General features: G+C 43.5%; 1 protein-coding gene across 8 annotated transcripts in view; it reads left to right on the top strand.

The window, feature by feature from the left end:
- Positions 1–15936, top strand: part of ELMO1 (engulfment and cell motility 1) — a 533506-nt gene that overhangs the window by 505786 nt on the left and 11784 nt on the right. For all 8 annotated transcript variants that reach the window (XM_046020713.1, XM_046020712.1, XM_046020719.1 and 5 more), the window contains 2 exons: positions 4782–4889; positions 11677–11759. In XM_046020713.1, the coding sequence (XP_045876669.1) occupies positions 4782–4889; positions 11677–11759 (191 nt within the window). The remainder of the gene's footprint in view (positions 1–4781; positions 4890–11676; positions 11760–15936) is intronic.

The raw sequence follows: 15936 nt of genomic DNA on the forward strand, positions 1-15936 counted from the left end.
AGGAAGCAGCAGATTGCAGGGAGCCAGAATTCAGAATCAGAACACCATCTCTCGTTCTAAAGATTATCCAGTGAAATGAGGAAAATTTGGAAGGCAGAATGGCCTCTGTCTCTATCTATACTCCTCGTCTTCCTTTACTGGACCAACAGAGCAATCTGGTATCTCATCATCTCAGAGAAGACATTTCCCCTTAAAAACATTGCTGGGGTCCCTCTTGTTTTATGACTTGGAAAGCTTTAAGCCTAGGCAGGAAAAAGACCTGAACACACTAAAGATATTGCACATTTTAGGTTAACCTAGGAAAGCTTCAAAATCCGAATGCAAGGGCCCTAAGATTTTACTTTAGTAAAGGCCCCTTGCTTCCCAAACCCGAGACTCTAAGGGTCCCCTGGGCCAACAGCTACCTGCTAACGGGGGGTTTTGCACCCAAGACAAAGATGTCCCCCTTAGTCCCCAGCAGAGCCGATCAGCACCCCATTCTTGCTGTGCCCTGTGCCTCACTGACTCACCCAACATTTCCCACTCAACAATGGTAGCTGGTATCCAGCTTGCTCGGCCCCCTGGAGTCCTGCTGGCCAGCCCCAAATGTGTCTCCAGACTTGAGGCTGAGGACTAACGGTCAGTCATACTGTTGGAGATAGCTACCTATGGTTTATTTATTTGAAATTAAATAAAATTTAAAACTTCATTTCTTATTATTGGATAAGTATCTGTGGAGTATTTCTGTCATTGCAGAAAGTTCTATCAAACAGAGCTATAAGAATTACAATTGTCAGCAGTTATTAGCTCCGTAATGATCTATGTGACATTGGGAATAGCTTTAATCAGCCCTGGAGACCTTCTTACCAGGCTTGTGAGCTCTGCAACCAGCTTTTCTCTCTGATCCTGCACACACACACACACGTGCATACCCACCCACCCACATGCACTCCTACAGAGACAGACCGAGACAGTGAAGCACAAAACTGTCTCCCTCTTGTCACTTTTTGAATTTGGAGAATGAAGAAATGGCTATTAACGTGCTAACACTCGTAATTGACTGAAAGACCCTTATATTAACTCCTGTTTATTCTTTAAGTGCTAGTAAACAATCTTTGATAATGTTCTCCCTGCTTCCTGCTAATTGCTTTTAGTGACACAATCCACTCATTCATTGCCCAGAGGGATTGAGGAACTAGTAACATCATGCTGGGTTTCGAAAAGAAATACACATTTTTCTTACCCTAAAAGAAACTGCAAATCAAACTGCTGCTGCTGGCTGACACGGAAATTGTCTCATGCAACGAGCCGGCGCCTTTTGTTGCTGGGAGCTAGCTGTCCTCTACCGCAGCTCCCTGTTTGAGACAGACATGCACAAGTTACGATGCTCTTAAACCCTCCCAGAGCTAATGGCTCCAGCCTTTATTCCCAAGAAGATACTGTCATGGTATCCACCCATCTGCTTAGGAGTCAAAACAGCCTCCCTGAGACCTCCCAGCCCTGTCTTCAGTCCATCCACGACTTCCTGTTTGATGGGGTGGAAGGAACGGAGCCATCACTTCCATTAATGACGTCTGGATCTTTTTGCTCTCCCCCACTGTAGCAGTAGCCTGAGAAAGAGAAACTCCTAGAGGACAGGAGAGGAGTCAGACAGGGAGGAGGAAATTCTGTCAGCCAGGCGCTAGATATCGTCATGGCAGGGTTCTGGGAGACCTTTTGTGTCTCTTTTCAAAGAACATCTACCGCAACATTGTGAAGATGACGGTTGCTTTGCCTCCAGGAACCCTGATAAATAGCCACGGTCCTCTCGTAGTCTCTGACTGGGAGAATGCACCGCCCAAGGGACCCTCCCTGTTCCTACTTTTCCCTGCAGTATAGTCAGAACTGTTGAGTCCCTGGGCCTATTTCCCAAGCCTGGGAAACAAGGGTTTCTACCATGTTTCTCTCAGTTGCCACCAAAAACCAAGGGAGCTCCTCATCCTTGAACTTCTTGGCTCTGTCTCTCATGTCTGCCTGTCACCTGTACCCGGTAGAGTGCCGTGTGCCGTGTAGGCACTCTGCAGATACTCACTGCATAAGGAAATGTCCCTTGAAAGCATACACAGTGGAAATTTTTGAAGTCTTACAAAAGAATATAAATTGTGCATTTTACTTCACAGCGTATCTGTTTGTACCGCTTAAATCTGTTTGTATCCTGAGAATGGATGACCTTTGATGGCCTCATATTGGCCCTTGGGCTTTAGGTTACTACCATTACCCATAGAGCTTATACCACCTTAAGTAGTGAGGGATCCCTGTAAAGAATAGCTTGGGCCCTTACTCAGAATAAGACCAGCGTGTCCCAGTACAAGGAAGGACTTCCTTGCTGGTTTTCTGCGACGCTTCGCTTAGCTAATAATCCCAGTGCCGAGGTATCAGGGGAAGGAAGCTACATAGTAAAGCTCTCCAGGGGGCTTTGTGCAGTCTCTGCAGTCCATCTAGACAAGGTGAAAGCTCCCTTTAGGGAGGAGGAAGTGGCACAGGCGGTCATGCAGGCCCCCCAAGAGCACTGTGGGTGCTCACGGCCAAAGTACTGCCTGCTCCTTTGGACTTCACAGCTCCTATTGTGAATCACGAGTCTGATTCCCAAATGTGTTCGCCTCCTGGAGAACGGTGATCACATGTTTGCCTAATTGAAATGCTTGTCGGGTATTCAGGGAGTAACTTTATTTTCTCCCTTTGAAATAGTCTCCCAGGAAAGTGACATGTGTTGTATGTATAGATATAACATAATTTTTTAAATTGAGCAATGCCAGATGTTTCCCTAGCCACCAAATAACTTTTCCTTTCCTCTCCAGTTTTTCCAGCAGACTTCAGATTCTTTTTAAGTTACATGGATTGCCATATTCTGACTACATTCAAGAATTCCCAAGCCCTATTTATAGATGAGGAAGATGGGAATCATAGAGGCATTTTGCTTTTGTGGATCAAGTGTCGGCGTTTTCTTTGTTCATTGTGTGGCTTTTACTTCCATTTTTAACACTTTCTTTTCTATTAAAAGAGTCCTAGTTAAGACATAAGTTTTGCAGTGAAGGCAATTTTAGATAGGAAACTACTTTCCTTACGGTGTTATGGAGCACCTTCTAATCAGAGTAGTTTCAAAACAATACATTTGTAGACACAGTAATGAGGCGACTTGACCAAGGCCACCATGTTCCCCAACTACATAACTGCACAGACGGCCTTACAGGTCATACATAGATAGATGCTTTCAAGGTCATACATGCTCTGGGTCTTAAGCATTTTGGCCAAGTCTCCTTGGGTCCTCGTTTATCAATTTAGCCAACACCAATTGTATTACTCCTATGTGCCAGGCACTGTGCCAAGGGATTGGGACAGTGCCATTATGAAGATAGGGGCTGTCATTAGAGAGCCCTGACTTCTCTACACTGTCCAAGCTCATGAGTATCCTGAGTCCTCTTCCATCAGTAATTGTTCAGAGTACACCTGCTAGGGCAAATTGCTTACCTGGAGTTTATGACAAATAATGAAGAAGTACCAAGATGCTTCACATGGGAGCACCCATAATCAAGGAAGATGCTAGGGCAGCTAATAGGATGGGGACAGCCCTGACAGCAGTAGTAACCAAAGAGGGCTTCCTGGAGGAGGAGACATCTAAGCACCACCTTACTTGAGAACTTCACAAAGATTGCTTTTACAATTTAAGCTCCTTATCTATAAAAAGTGCTTTTTGCCTCCTTCTTCCTTCCTCACAGGCTTATTCAGATATTTCTTATTACACTGGAATGCAGAGCAGGTTAAGTTGAGGGAGTTATTTATAAGAATGACTCATGATGTACTGTATGGTGACTAACATAACATAATTTAAAAAATTAAAAGAAAAGAATGACTCTTAAGGTCCTAGTCATGCCTATTTCTTTGTTTTTGTCATAATTTTTAAATTTTTAAATTTTTTTTTTAGTTTCAGGTGACCACCATAGTGATTCGATACTTAAATATATTACAAAATGTCACCACAATAAATGTATCTACCATCCGTCACCATACAAAATTGTTACCAGGTTACTGATTATATTCCCTATGCTATGCATTACATTCCCGTGTCTTATTCATTTTATAACTAGAAGATTGTACCTCTTAATCCCCTTCTAGTCATGTCTATTTAGAGAACTAAACTCTAGGAATCAGAGAGGAGACGGTCATGAATATCCTCGTCCTTTGGATAAATCCCTGAGTTATTTGGATGATTTCCTCATGAAGTCCACCCCTTGTGTCTAGCACTAGAATCCTAACAATTCATTCCTGGATTAATTTGTGTGTATTGGCCTTAGGGGTGGGGATCGGGTACACCAACTGAGATATGGCACACAACCATGTCAACTGTCTTAACCTCAGAGAAGAATGTGGAAGCAGAAGAAAACCAAGAAAGCTGGTTTTTCTGCATCTCCCTCCCCACTTTTGCCAGGCCTATGTGGACAAGGAATGATTCCCATAGTCATTACAGATACTGATGAAATAACCCTCTGGAAACCACTCCTGCATGAAAGCTGGTGCCATTATTCCTGAAGGGTTTAATAAGCTCCCCAGTGATTAGCAGGACAGTGCTAACTAAAGATCAAAATCAAAAGGGGACTTACTGCCCAGGGCTCTAGAATTCATTCCTTCCTGAAGACCTAAAATCAAATACATTGCTTGTTGTTTCAGGCAAGACTCTTAGGAAATAAAGATGTCGATATTTTTGGAAATCAGAATCACTTACCTTACAAATTGTGTGTGTGTGTGTGTGTGTTTTTCCCCCTCAGACAAATTTTGGTACTGTCGACTTTCACCCAACCACAAGGTCCTACACTATGGAGACTTGGAAGAGAGTCCTCAGGGAGAAGTCCCCCACGATTCCTTGCAGGACAAACGTAAGTGGCTCTCTTGTATAGGAAGATTGAATTTGGGTAGTTGGTTTTGCTTCCTGAAACGCTTAGAAATATCTATGCTCCATTACATTCTATTGTCAGCTAACTATTGCCTGAAATACTTATTATTATTTGTATTTATTTGCTGTTTCTGTGTGATGTTTTAACCTGTATGTTTTGAAAAGCCAGTGATTTGCTAATTATTTTAGCCCAACATCAAACCAGGTTCCAGGTTTTTAGACAGGAATAAGTGTACAAATTAAACCAGGTATTATAGAAACATTAAAATACACCAGGGTGATGAATTAATTTGGAAGAGAAATGAGGTAAAATGAACATAACCTCAGAGGATATCCCAGGTAGAGAAACCAAAGAGTGAGAAAACAAATAAAAACACTTTCAGAGAACCTTCAAAAGTCACATTGACCCTGCATGAGATATGACTCATGTGTCCCAGATGGAATCCTTACCCCCCAAGCCTCAGTGCCTTCCTGCTCATCACCCCAAGGCCCACAGAAGTCAGCTCTGGATTGACTTCCTTGAAGCGCACGGCCACCAAAGGCAGCAAGTCATCACAGGTGAGAAATTCCTGATGCATTCAGACTCTGCACTGACATATTAGGTGGACAGCCTGGAACATTCTATCTTCCTCCAGCTTCAAAATGGAACAGTCTGGTTTTCGTAGAGTCATTTAGTTCAGAAAGCACTCTTGTTTGCTGTCACAGGAGCACTGCCTCCCCAGCCCACATTATTGGCCCCGTTAGTGGGAGGAGCAGGAAATCTGAAAGGCACAGGTGCAGAGTCTGGGGCAGTGTCTGTGTATCCCTACTGTGGCAGCGTTCCCAGCATCTGCCTATAGTGAGGACCCTCCCTTCAGGTCTCAGAAAGCCTTCCCCATTCCACCATGGACAAGCTGGACCAGTGGTTCTGAGGGTGGTCCTCGGACCATGAGCAGCATCTCCTGAAAACTTACTAGAAATGCGGATTCTCCAGCCTCATTTCTAGTCCTCCTGAATCAGAAACTGGGAAAGGGGCCAGCAAGCTCTGTCTTCACAGACTCTCTAAGCAATTCTGATACTTACTCAAAATGAGAACCCCTGAGCTAGACACTGACTGCTACTCTTCTTTTCAGGATGATTTCCGAAAGTTGGCTTCACCAGTGAGTAAATATTTTAGAAGAACCAAGAAAAGTGATTTGATGACAGCTTGACAACTTTTAATTTTGACCAAAAAAAAAAAAAGTGTATTAAAAAATGAGATCTAACTAAAATTTAATATCATATTCCTTTCATTAAAAAAAGGGGCTCTTGATCATGAAAAACAATAAGAAAGACCTGAAAGACCTAATCTTGGAATATGGGATAGTCCCATCTACTAAATTAAATTAGCTTTATTAAAAACACAGCTGTGTCTTCATTTTCCTCTGTTTGCTATTAACTGGTGAAAACTCACTGGTGAAACCTCGCTCGTGAACATGGAATTGTCCAGAGGCCAGCAGTTTGGAATCACTGCTCCTCAGGGTTAAAAGGAAGAGTTAAATGTTGCTGTTGCTCAAGGCAACCAGAAGTTCTATAGAAAGTCTTCCATAGTCTCGTTCTTAACCTGACCAGGAGATAGGGAAAGTGGTATGGGGAGAAGACACACACACACACACACACACACACACACACACACACACTCTCTCTCTCTCTCACATACACACACAGAGCTTGATTAATTTTTTTTTCCCCATGTGGGCCAGTGAATTGGCTCTCCCACTCACTGGACATATTATTTATCTCCATATTTTTAGGGATATAATCCTCTTCTCAGTCTGCCGATAGACATTTGATTGGCATCATTTGCAGGTTTTATAAGCAGCACTCCCCTTCTAGCTAGATCTGTTGCTTAGGAGATTGGTAGCCCTGCTCCTGGAAAAAGGTCAAGGCGCAGACGGTCCCTGAGCCTTGTAGGGGCAGCTCCTGGGCTTGCCGGCAGGGTGAAAGTAACTAGCTATAAACCCGGAGTGCCGAAGCCAGGGAGAACCAGCTCGCCAGGGTGGTCGCGGAAGTGCAAGGTCAGAGCTGCAAATCTCCGAACAGATTTTGGTGGTGACCACGGAGTGATGCTGGTTCTGGGAAAGGGTTACAATGGTCCCTTCTGACGATGGCTCCAAAAACTCTAGCCTGCCCCTTCCTCTGTAGCCTTTGAAACTCAGTACTTCAGAGTTCAAAAGAACTGCTCCATCAACAGCTTACCCATTGCAGGATAAACCAGGACTGCGTACCTGTACAGCTGTATGCACGTGGAAGGGTGTGTGTGTGTGTGTGTGTGTGTGTGTGTATTGGTGAGATTGTATCTTTATGCACGTGGGAGCCAGGGAGGGCGTGTATTCACGTAAAGAAGTAAAATGGACTTGATATGTGCCTGGGATGAGCAGGTCCCTGCTTAGGAAACTCAAGTTGGCTGCTTCAGACCTGCCCTTGGTTTGCATTTAATTCCAATTCTGCATTCTGCCCATCTTCTTAGAGCCCTTAGAAGTCATAAACCTCGTTCCACTAGAAAAATGAAATGTTCCTTTAATTAATATCAAGTGCCATCACTCTTGCCATGTACAGTTGCCCTCTCCTGAGACCACGGGGAAAATTGTCTTCCGCCCCTTGAGTTAATCAGTGCTGAATATTGAGATATTGATGAATCAAAGGGTGTAATTGAATCTTCTTAATGCAGAGAGGATGAGTGGAGATTGAGGGCCTCTCCTTAGCTGTCATCACCCCTAAAGGTTTAGGAAATCTCTTCTCGTATTACTCCTGTTTGGCAGGAGATACCACCCCACATCCCCGTCTCCATGTTTACGGGCTCTCATCACCTGCACTAGACACTAGACTCCGCAACTTTCCAGCCGTGCCCCAGACCCCTCAGCGCTGCCCTTTGAAAGAATCTAGGCCAGAGCTCCTCTCTCCCACATCAAAGGGGACAGGGAGGAGAAGGCTCACCCCCTCACAAGGCGATTAAGTCTATTACAGAGGATGGGAGGAATAGCTGAGACAGCAAAGCAAAGTGGGCAATTTGGGTCATGGAAGCACGCTGAATAATTCAGGTCCTTCAATCCAAAGAGACAATTAACTGATTATTGATAATGAGAATAATTTGTGATCAACATTTATTGAGTGCTTACTGTATGCCAGGCGCTGTTCTAAGAGCTCTACATAAATTACCCTCTCACCAATCTAGAGAGGTAGACATCATTGCCCTTCTTTTACAGATAAGGAAACTGAGGTACAGAAAATTTTAAACAACCTGTTCAGGGTCCCATGGCTAGTAAACAGTAGAGCAGAGATCTCTGCGACCATCCAGCTCTGTAGCTGCAGCTTTTACCCACAACCCTGCGCGGCCTAGATGAAAAGTCAGCCATGATCCTGCTCTGGCCTTGGGACGTCATTCTCGGAGCAACTCTGACACAGCTGATGCTGGAGTTCCCCGTTGCAGACGAGGAAAGTTAGGCTCCCAGCACTTCAGCCTGAAGTGGAACAGATCCAGTGGTGGATCTAGAATTCAAAGCCAGCCCATGACACGGGCGGCACACCCCTCCCACTGCTCTGCGCTGCCAAATTAGAGATCCAATTCTTCACTGACTGTGGAGGGATAGGCTCCGCCCAGCCCCCCTCTGTGTGGCCACTCACAGGAGCCTCTATGGAGCTGTGTATACAGCAAGTGCTCATGGCTCACTAGCTACTTCCTGGAGTGGTTTCTGCCTCAGTTTGGCTCCCAGCAGTGAAAGCTAACACTATTTTGGTGGTCACCCTTCCTTTTTCCATTGTGTTTTTGTTTTAAATCACAATTCCTGTGCTTTCCACAGATATTAGCCACCGAAGAGTTTCCTGGAGTATCTGAAGTGATCACCACGTCCGGGGCTGTGTGCAGCATGATTTGGGGTACTGACACCTTCCACACATAGGAAGAAGCCATGACCAAGCTAGAGAGCATAGAGTAGAAGATAAAACAGTCCCAGCTCTGGCCCCCACTAACTATGTGGCATTGCATAGTTTACTTCCTCTCTTTGGGCCTCAGTCTTCCCATCTGTAAAACAGTGGTATTGAATGAGATTGTCTCAGTCTGGCTCAAACTGAGAAAGGATTGGAAGAAATGAGGCCATGCCCCAAGCATTTAGAGTGGGGTAGAGGGCACCGGCAGGGCCCCTTTTATTTCTCCTTTCTCTGGGCACCACTTCTTTATACTGCTCCCACATTTTTAAAAAAGCCTGTTGGAAACCCTCGCCTGACTTTGAATGAGTCAGTAGTCCTCTCTTGCCTCCTTGGATTGTAGATTCAAGAGACATGAGTCTGATTCTGCTCATGGGAATAGAAAGGACGGCATTCTAGCCCTTCTGACACCTAATCTTCCAGTGCATCTGCAGACAAACTATGCAAAGAGCAACCTTTAAAAGCCAGACTGTATTTTTAGAATTTTGTGTTTCCTCTTAGCCACAGTCCTGGGAGTAATACAGCAACTTGTCTCCTTGACAGGGGACAATACATATAAAAAAACAGAATGTGTACTGCCACGAGCACAGTGGAAAAGTGCCTTTTCTCCCCTGAAGCCGTCTCATTAGAGATTCTGAAGACTACTCCCACCATCGACTTTTGTGTTCCTCTTGTCCGGTTCCATATGATGGGTTTTCAAAGCCAAAGGGTAACTTAGTATTTATAGACTGTGGAAACTCTTTCTAGTTTGTTGACTGTGTTATGTATGATACAACAAAAGACTTTTTCTGCAAGGTACTTGTGACTCGAACTCCATCTGAAGCTCGAGAAGGCTTTTGAATGGGTAGGTTATCTCTTCCACAAATTCACTTCGGTGGTGGAGGTCCAATTTGAAAAGTAAACACAGTCAACCCCAGTTTCCCAAAGTGCCCAAATGTCCCCTCCTGGGGTTGTGAATAGGCAACCAGATTGACCACTGAGGGGAATAGGGCTGATTATTGGTTATAAAAATGGATTTCAGAAGAGCTGAAGTCAGTGAGTGGTTGTGGTCACATGGTGATCCAGGAATTACAGTGTTAGGCTTAGGGTTAGGGTTAGGCTTAGAGGCAGGAAAGGCATCGAGGGTAAATGATTATGCCACTCCAGATAGGCCGCATTGCTGCGTTATGCTGCAGGAACAAATAGCTCCCAGATCTCAGTGGCTTACGGCAAGAGTTTATTTCTCACCCATGTTACATAACTGGCCTGGGCCGTGGAAGGACTGTTCCATAAGCCCCTCAGACCAGTGGCTCCCGTGCCATCCCACAGCTGTGCCATCTGGATGTGGAGCGTGAGGCCTGTTGGGTTTCTGAAGGGAGACTGGTGGACGTGGACTTTTTACTGCTTCCTTCAAGAAGAGACATGCATGCCATCACCTCTCACGTTTCACTGGCCAGACCTAATCACATGGCCCACCTAACTGCAAAGGTTGCCGGGAAGTGTAGTCTTCCATATGCCCAGAAAAAGGAGGAAAGCCACATATTGTTCTGCACACATGATGCCTGCCAGAGTGATCTAGAATCAGGACTGCAAGATGAAGGAGCTGGTGTGGTGGGACAGACGGCAGGGAGTATGTGCAGAGATTCCTGGGAGAGTTAATTTCAACCCCACTTTTCTCCAGAGAAAGCTCTAGGGCTGTCAATAGATTTGAGCAAAGTCTTAGCAATTTTAGGGGACCTGGGAAATGTGAGCTTTTAAAGGGCCTCCCTGTTGTATCATTTTGATATTCTATATGTTTCATAATTTCATCTTCATCCAAATCTCTCCCCCACAACGCAATTCCTCAGTAAAAGTATATGAAACTTAATTATGAAATCTCTCATCATCTTCATCATTAAGGGAGTCTGAGGCATTGATTATTAGAAGTTTCTGCAAATTCTAAGTGCGCCCCAGGATTCACAGTCCCTTGTGGGACTAAAAGATTAGAGATTGGAGAGGGACAGGTGACTTCACAGTTTTAAAAAATGTGGTTCCAAACCATCTTACTGCCTTCTCTCTCCTCGATAATCTTGACAAGTTTTAAATGTACAAACCTGTCCACATCTTTTATCTTCCTCCAAGTCCTGAGGAAGAATGAGATAACATCATTTTATCTAACTGCATTATTCTCAGGATCTCCAAGATAAATACCTGCTACCATTTCCCTATCAGAAAATAATGTTCCCTTTCTTTAATTGAGTTTACTTTCGTTGTCTGTAAAAATAGGGAATATATATATATCTGCCTTACAGGGTTGCTGTGAAAATTAATGTGATGGTAGAGAGTGAGAATTTGGAGAATGAGTGTTCAGATCCAGATCAAAAAAATTTTTTTTTGTAAGGTTGCTTCTCCTCGTTACCCAAAACTCAGAATCAAATCGATGCAACTGCTGTAGCAAGAGATAGCAACGTGTGTGAATCACCTGGCATTGTTCCTAGCAGCAGGAACTAATACCAGTACTAGTACCACTGGTGGTAGTATTATTACTGCTGATTCTGATACCATCACCTTTACACAACGATGATGGGTTTTTCTAGGGATTTGTTTTCGTGAACCAAATTCTGCTTGTGAACATAGATTTTTCTTCCCCAGGGATGCTTTTTAGCAGACTATAAGAATCCATTTTAGTTTCTGATCCTGGAATTTTGCCTCACTTCTCTTTCTCTTTTTTACCTCTTTTCTTTCCTTGTGTTGCAATAGTTTCAGGAATGACAACGGTGTTCGCAGAATCCAGGCTCAGCCCTGCTTCTTTCCTGTCATCTCTGCTCTCCCACGGTGTAGTGACTTTCATTTTCTCTTTTGAATTGCAGTGCCGGTGGCAGATATCAAAGCGGTGGTGACGGGGAAGGACTGCCCTCATATGAAAGAGAAAGGTGCCCTTAAACAAAACAAGGTATGATTTCCAAATTGTTGCGAACAGCGCTATCTTACAGAGCAGACAGAGACGGCGGGGGAGGGGGGGGGGAGCCGCCCCACGTTAGGAGCAATGTGCATGCGTGCATGTGCGTGCGTGCATGCGTGTGCTTTTGCTGGAGCATGTCACTTACTCAGCTCTCCTTTTTCCTTTCCTGACTGCTTTTATATCCCTTAGCCTTATGCTTTCACTGATCCCTTTCAAATCCCTCTCCCCTGCCTCTTCCATTCTCTCCCTTCCTGTCTCCTGACAACCCTAGAAATTGCCTCCCCACTGTTGTCACCCAAGCCACCCTCAAGCCCGCTCCCCTCATCCCCACCCATTCTTTGGGCTTCTCCTCACTTCCCACTTATGTTCATGCTCTCCCTTCCCTGACTTCCACTCCAATCTCTTCCATTTTCTCCTGCTGTCCTTACCTTCTTGGTAGACTCTGGAGTCTCTGTGAAGCCTGGGAAAGAGGATTCAAAACATTTTAGAAAATTTAAGGGCATGGTGGCCTTCAGCATCATGGAAAGTATGTGAAATAACTCAAACCCATATTAAAGGGTAAATTTTCCCCCAGAGGTGAACATTGCTTAAATCCTCTTCATATCACAATATTTTTCACCCTCCCCTCCTAGTTACCAACCAGGTGTTGATCATAACAACCCAGGTTCCATACTAGAGAGTGTGGGAGGAGGCACTATCTGAAAAGATGGAAGAATTTCCTTTGCCCCCATTTTGGAGGTATTTGCCCTTGGAAGGGCCACCAGGGAGCCACTTCTTTGTTTCTACCTCTCACATCTTGTGATACATAGTACCCATCCATGAACAAAATTATCTAGATAGATCTGGGTGCTCCAGTCACCTTGGTAGAAAATACCCCACAGATCAGTTATACTGTAAAAGTACTACTTAGGAGATAAAGATACTGTAAAGATACTGCTGAGTAAACCGACAGCAAGACCATTAGTTCTTAAGTCATGTAAGTATAACTCACCTCAACTCAATGTGAATTCCTTCTTTGTCAAGCCTGTCACAGCACCGTCATATAACGCAATTAACTGACAAGCACACTGATACAATGGTGTGCCTCAGAGTCTGTGGGTCACCTGTTACACAACATTTCTCTCTTGTTCGTGATGTGGAGAAATAGAGGTTGTACCACTCATCAGACTTCAGAGGAGCATCCTTAACTACACCAGCAAGGTCCCAGTCTTCGTGGTTTGCCTCCTCAGCCACCTGACATGCAGAGCACAGTCTTGGGGAGCATTGGCTCAGCTCAGCCCCGTGGTTCTAGAACACTTGGAGCTGAGCAGGAAACAATGTGAGGAAATTGGCAGCAACAAGCGTTTATAACCCAGAGAAGGCCAGGAAGGGTGTAGCTGGCAGCAAAACAGACTGCCAGGACTCATGTGCTTTGAGTAGGGATGGAGAGCATTAGGTAAAGTACATGTGGAGAGACTGCTTTCAGTTCCAACATGTAAGATGCTTGGGAATTTTCACTCCTATCCTTATAGTAAGAAGAAACTGAATAAAGTGAAAGTCAACAATTTTCTTGGACTTACCTGAGAACTGAGGTTGCAGGGCAAACCACCCCCCTGGAATCTGGAGAGTCAAGGGCATCCTAAAAGCCATAGCCCAATCTACTCACTTGGTGCAGAATCCACTGGAGCTAGAAATCATAGGATCCCTTAAATGACCATTCTGATAAATTGCTGTAGGCTCAGTGTGGGTTAGTGTGAGGTTGAGAAACTTGGGGTTGTAGTCTTCTGGGGAGCATACTTTCATGGGCTTTATCTACTGTAAGCCTAGCGGAGTCTCACAGTGAAGAACTGAAAAGGACCACCCCTCATGTCTCTGGCACGGAAAAAGAAAGAGTAAACATGAAATATGCCAGAGCCTTCTCCATAACAAAGTTCTATCCTCCAGACCTTTTTTTCCTATCTAGGGCAAGAACACTTTTCCCAATTTATCTCATTTTAACCTTTCTGTCTCAACGGTGGTGTTGGGGGTGGGGGAGACATAGTCAAGTCAGAGCCCAAGGAAATTGATAGGAAACTCTGCAGCCAGGCAAAAGGGGAGAGGATAGGAAGGGAAGTCTATACCATTTGAGAAGGTGAAAGCCAGAAGATACAGAGCCTCTAAAAGATGAAGACTTCATTGGGAAATTATAGAATGCTATTCATGACCCATACCTTACCAATACACTAATAAGACTCCAAGATTATAAAACATTGGATTAGGGCAGAAAGATCTGTAAGACATCAACTGTCTCTGAGGAAGAGTACTTAGGGAATCCCAAAGTCAATAGAGGAGATGAAAAATGGGAACACTAGAGGAATTTGAAGCCTCTGGAATTTATAGCTACAGCAAATATTAAACATATCCCAATTCCTTACCAGATTAACATACATCATCTCCATAAGGGTCTATATCTCCCACTTCCTGTTGCCTAACATAACATGCCTGGATCTCAATAAAAATTTTAGGCATGCCAAAAAGCAAGAAAAAAATAGCCTGAAGAAACAAAGCAATCATCAGAACCAGACTCCATTATGACAAAGATGCTAGAATTATCAGACAGAGAATTTAAAATAACTAGATTATAAATGTCTTAGGCTCTAATGGGAAAAGGAAACAACCTGAAAAAACAGATAGGTAATGTAAGCAAAGAGGCAGAAACTCTAGAAATGAGTCAAAAGGAAAGGCTATAAATAAAAGTACTGTCACAGAAGTGAAGAATGCTTCTCCTGGGTTTATCAGTAGACTCAATGTGGCCAAGGAAAGGATTAGTGCCTTAAAGATGAGTCAACAGAAACTTCTAAACTGAAACAAAGAGGGGAAAAAATGAAAACCCCAAAGAACTGAGAGACAATTGCAGAAGGTATAACCTATGTATAATTAGAGTACCAGAAGAAAAAAAGAATGGTGCGAAAGAAATATTAAATCAAGAATGGCTAAGCACAGTCCAAAATTAATGACAGATATAACACCACAAATTCAGGAAATTTAGAGAACATTAAGCAAGATAAATATGCAAAAACATCAACAAAAACCCCACCCATAACATTTAGGCATGTCATATTCCAAATGCAGAAAACCAAAGGCAAAGAACTAACAGGATAAATTCCCAAATCCATTATTACACGGGGATTTCGATACCTCTCTGTCAGTAATTGATAGATGAAGCAGAAAGAAAATCAGTAAAGGTATTGATGACTTCGAACAGCACCATCAGTCAACTTGATCTAATTACCAGTAATAGAAAATGCACCTGACAATGCAGAATACACATTCTTGTGAAGCTCACAAGAGTTATTCACCAAGACAGACCACATTCTGGGCCATAAAATATATCCTAACAAATTTAAAAGAATAGCAGTCATACAAAGCATGTTCTCAGGCCAGAGTGGAGTTAAGCTAGAAATCAGTAATAGAAAGATAGCTGGAAAAATCTCCCCAAATACTTAGAAACTTTAAAATACACTTCTACATAGTTCAAAGGAGTCTCAAGAGAAATTACAAAATAAACTACATGGAGCTAAAATGTAACATCAAGATGTGCAGGATGGGGCAAAAGCAGGGCTAGAGGGAAACTTATAATATTAAACACTTATCTATTAGAAAAGAAGAAATATATAAAATCAATAAAGTTTCCACCTTATAAAGTGGGAGAAGAGCAATTTAAGCCTAAAACAAAGAGAAGAAAAGAAATAATTAATATTAGAGTTGAAATCAGTGAAAACAGGGAAAATCAACAAAAGCAAAACTTGGTTTTTGGAAGGTATTAATAAAACTGATAAACTTCCAGCCTGACTAACCAAAAAAAAAAAAAAAAAAAGAAGAGAGAGATTGAGAGGAGAAGTCACCAGTATTGAAACAGGTGTGGAGATGATGATCTCATTGACGCATATGACACATGTGGGTGGATGGATGTGGCCTTCCTGTGTCAGACTCCTCTCCCTGTAGAGGAGACCAAAAGAACAGAGTAAATGACGTTTTCCAATTTATTTTTTTGTCATGACCTTCATGGAAAAGTGGATGGACGGGTGGATGAATGGGGCACACTGCTATAAACATAGAGATATATTAGCAAGTGGAGGCTCTTCCCTGGTATTCGCTGGTCAAGATGTTCCAGTCACCCCCTGCTCTTCCGGGCTACCTTGAGGGCTGA

This window comes from Meles meles, chromosome 10, assembly GCF_922984935.1.
Source record: "Meles meles chromosome 10, mMelMel3.1 paternal haplotype, whole genome shotgun sequence".
Lineage (NCBI taxonomy): Eukaryota > Metazoa > Chordata > Mammalia > Carnivora > Mustelidae > Meles > Meles meles.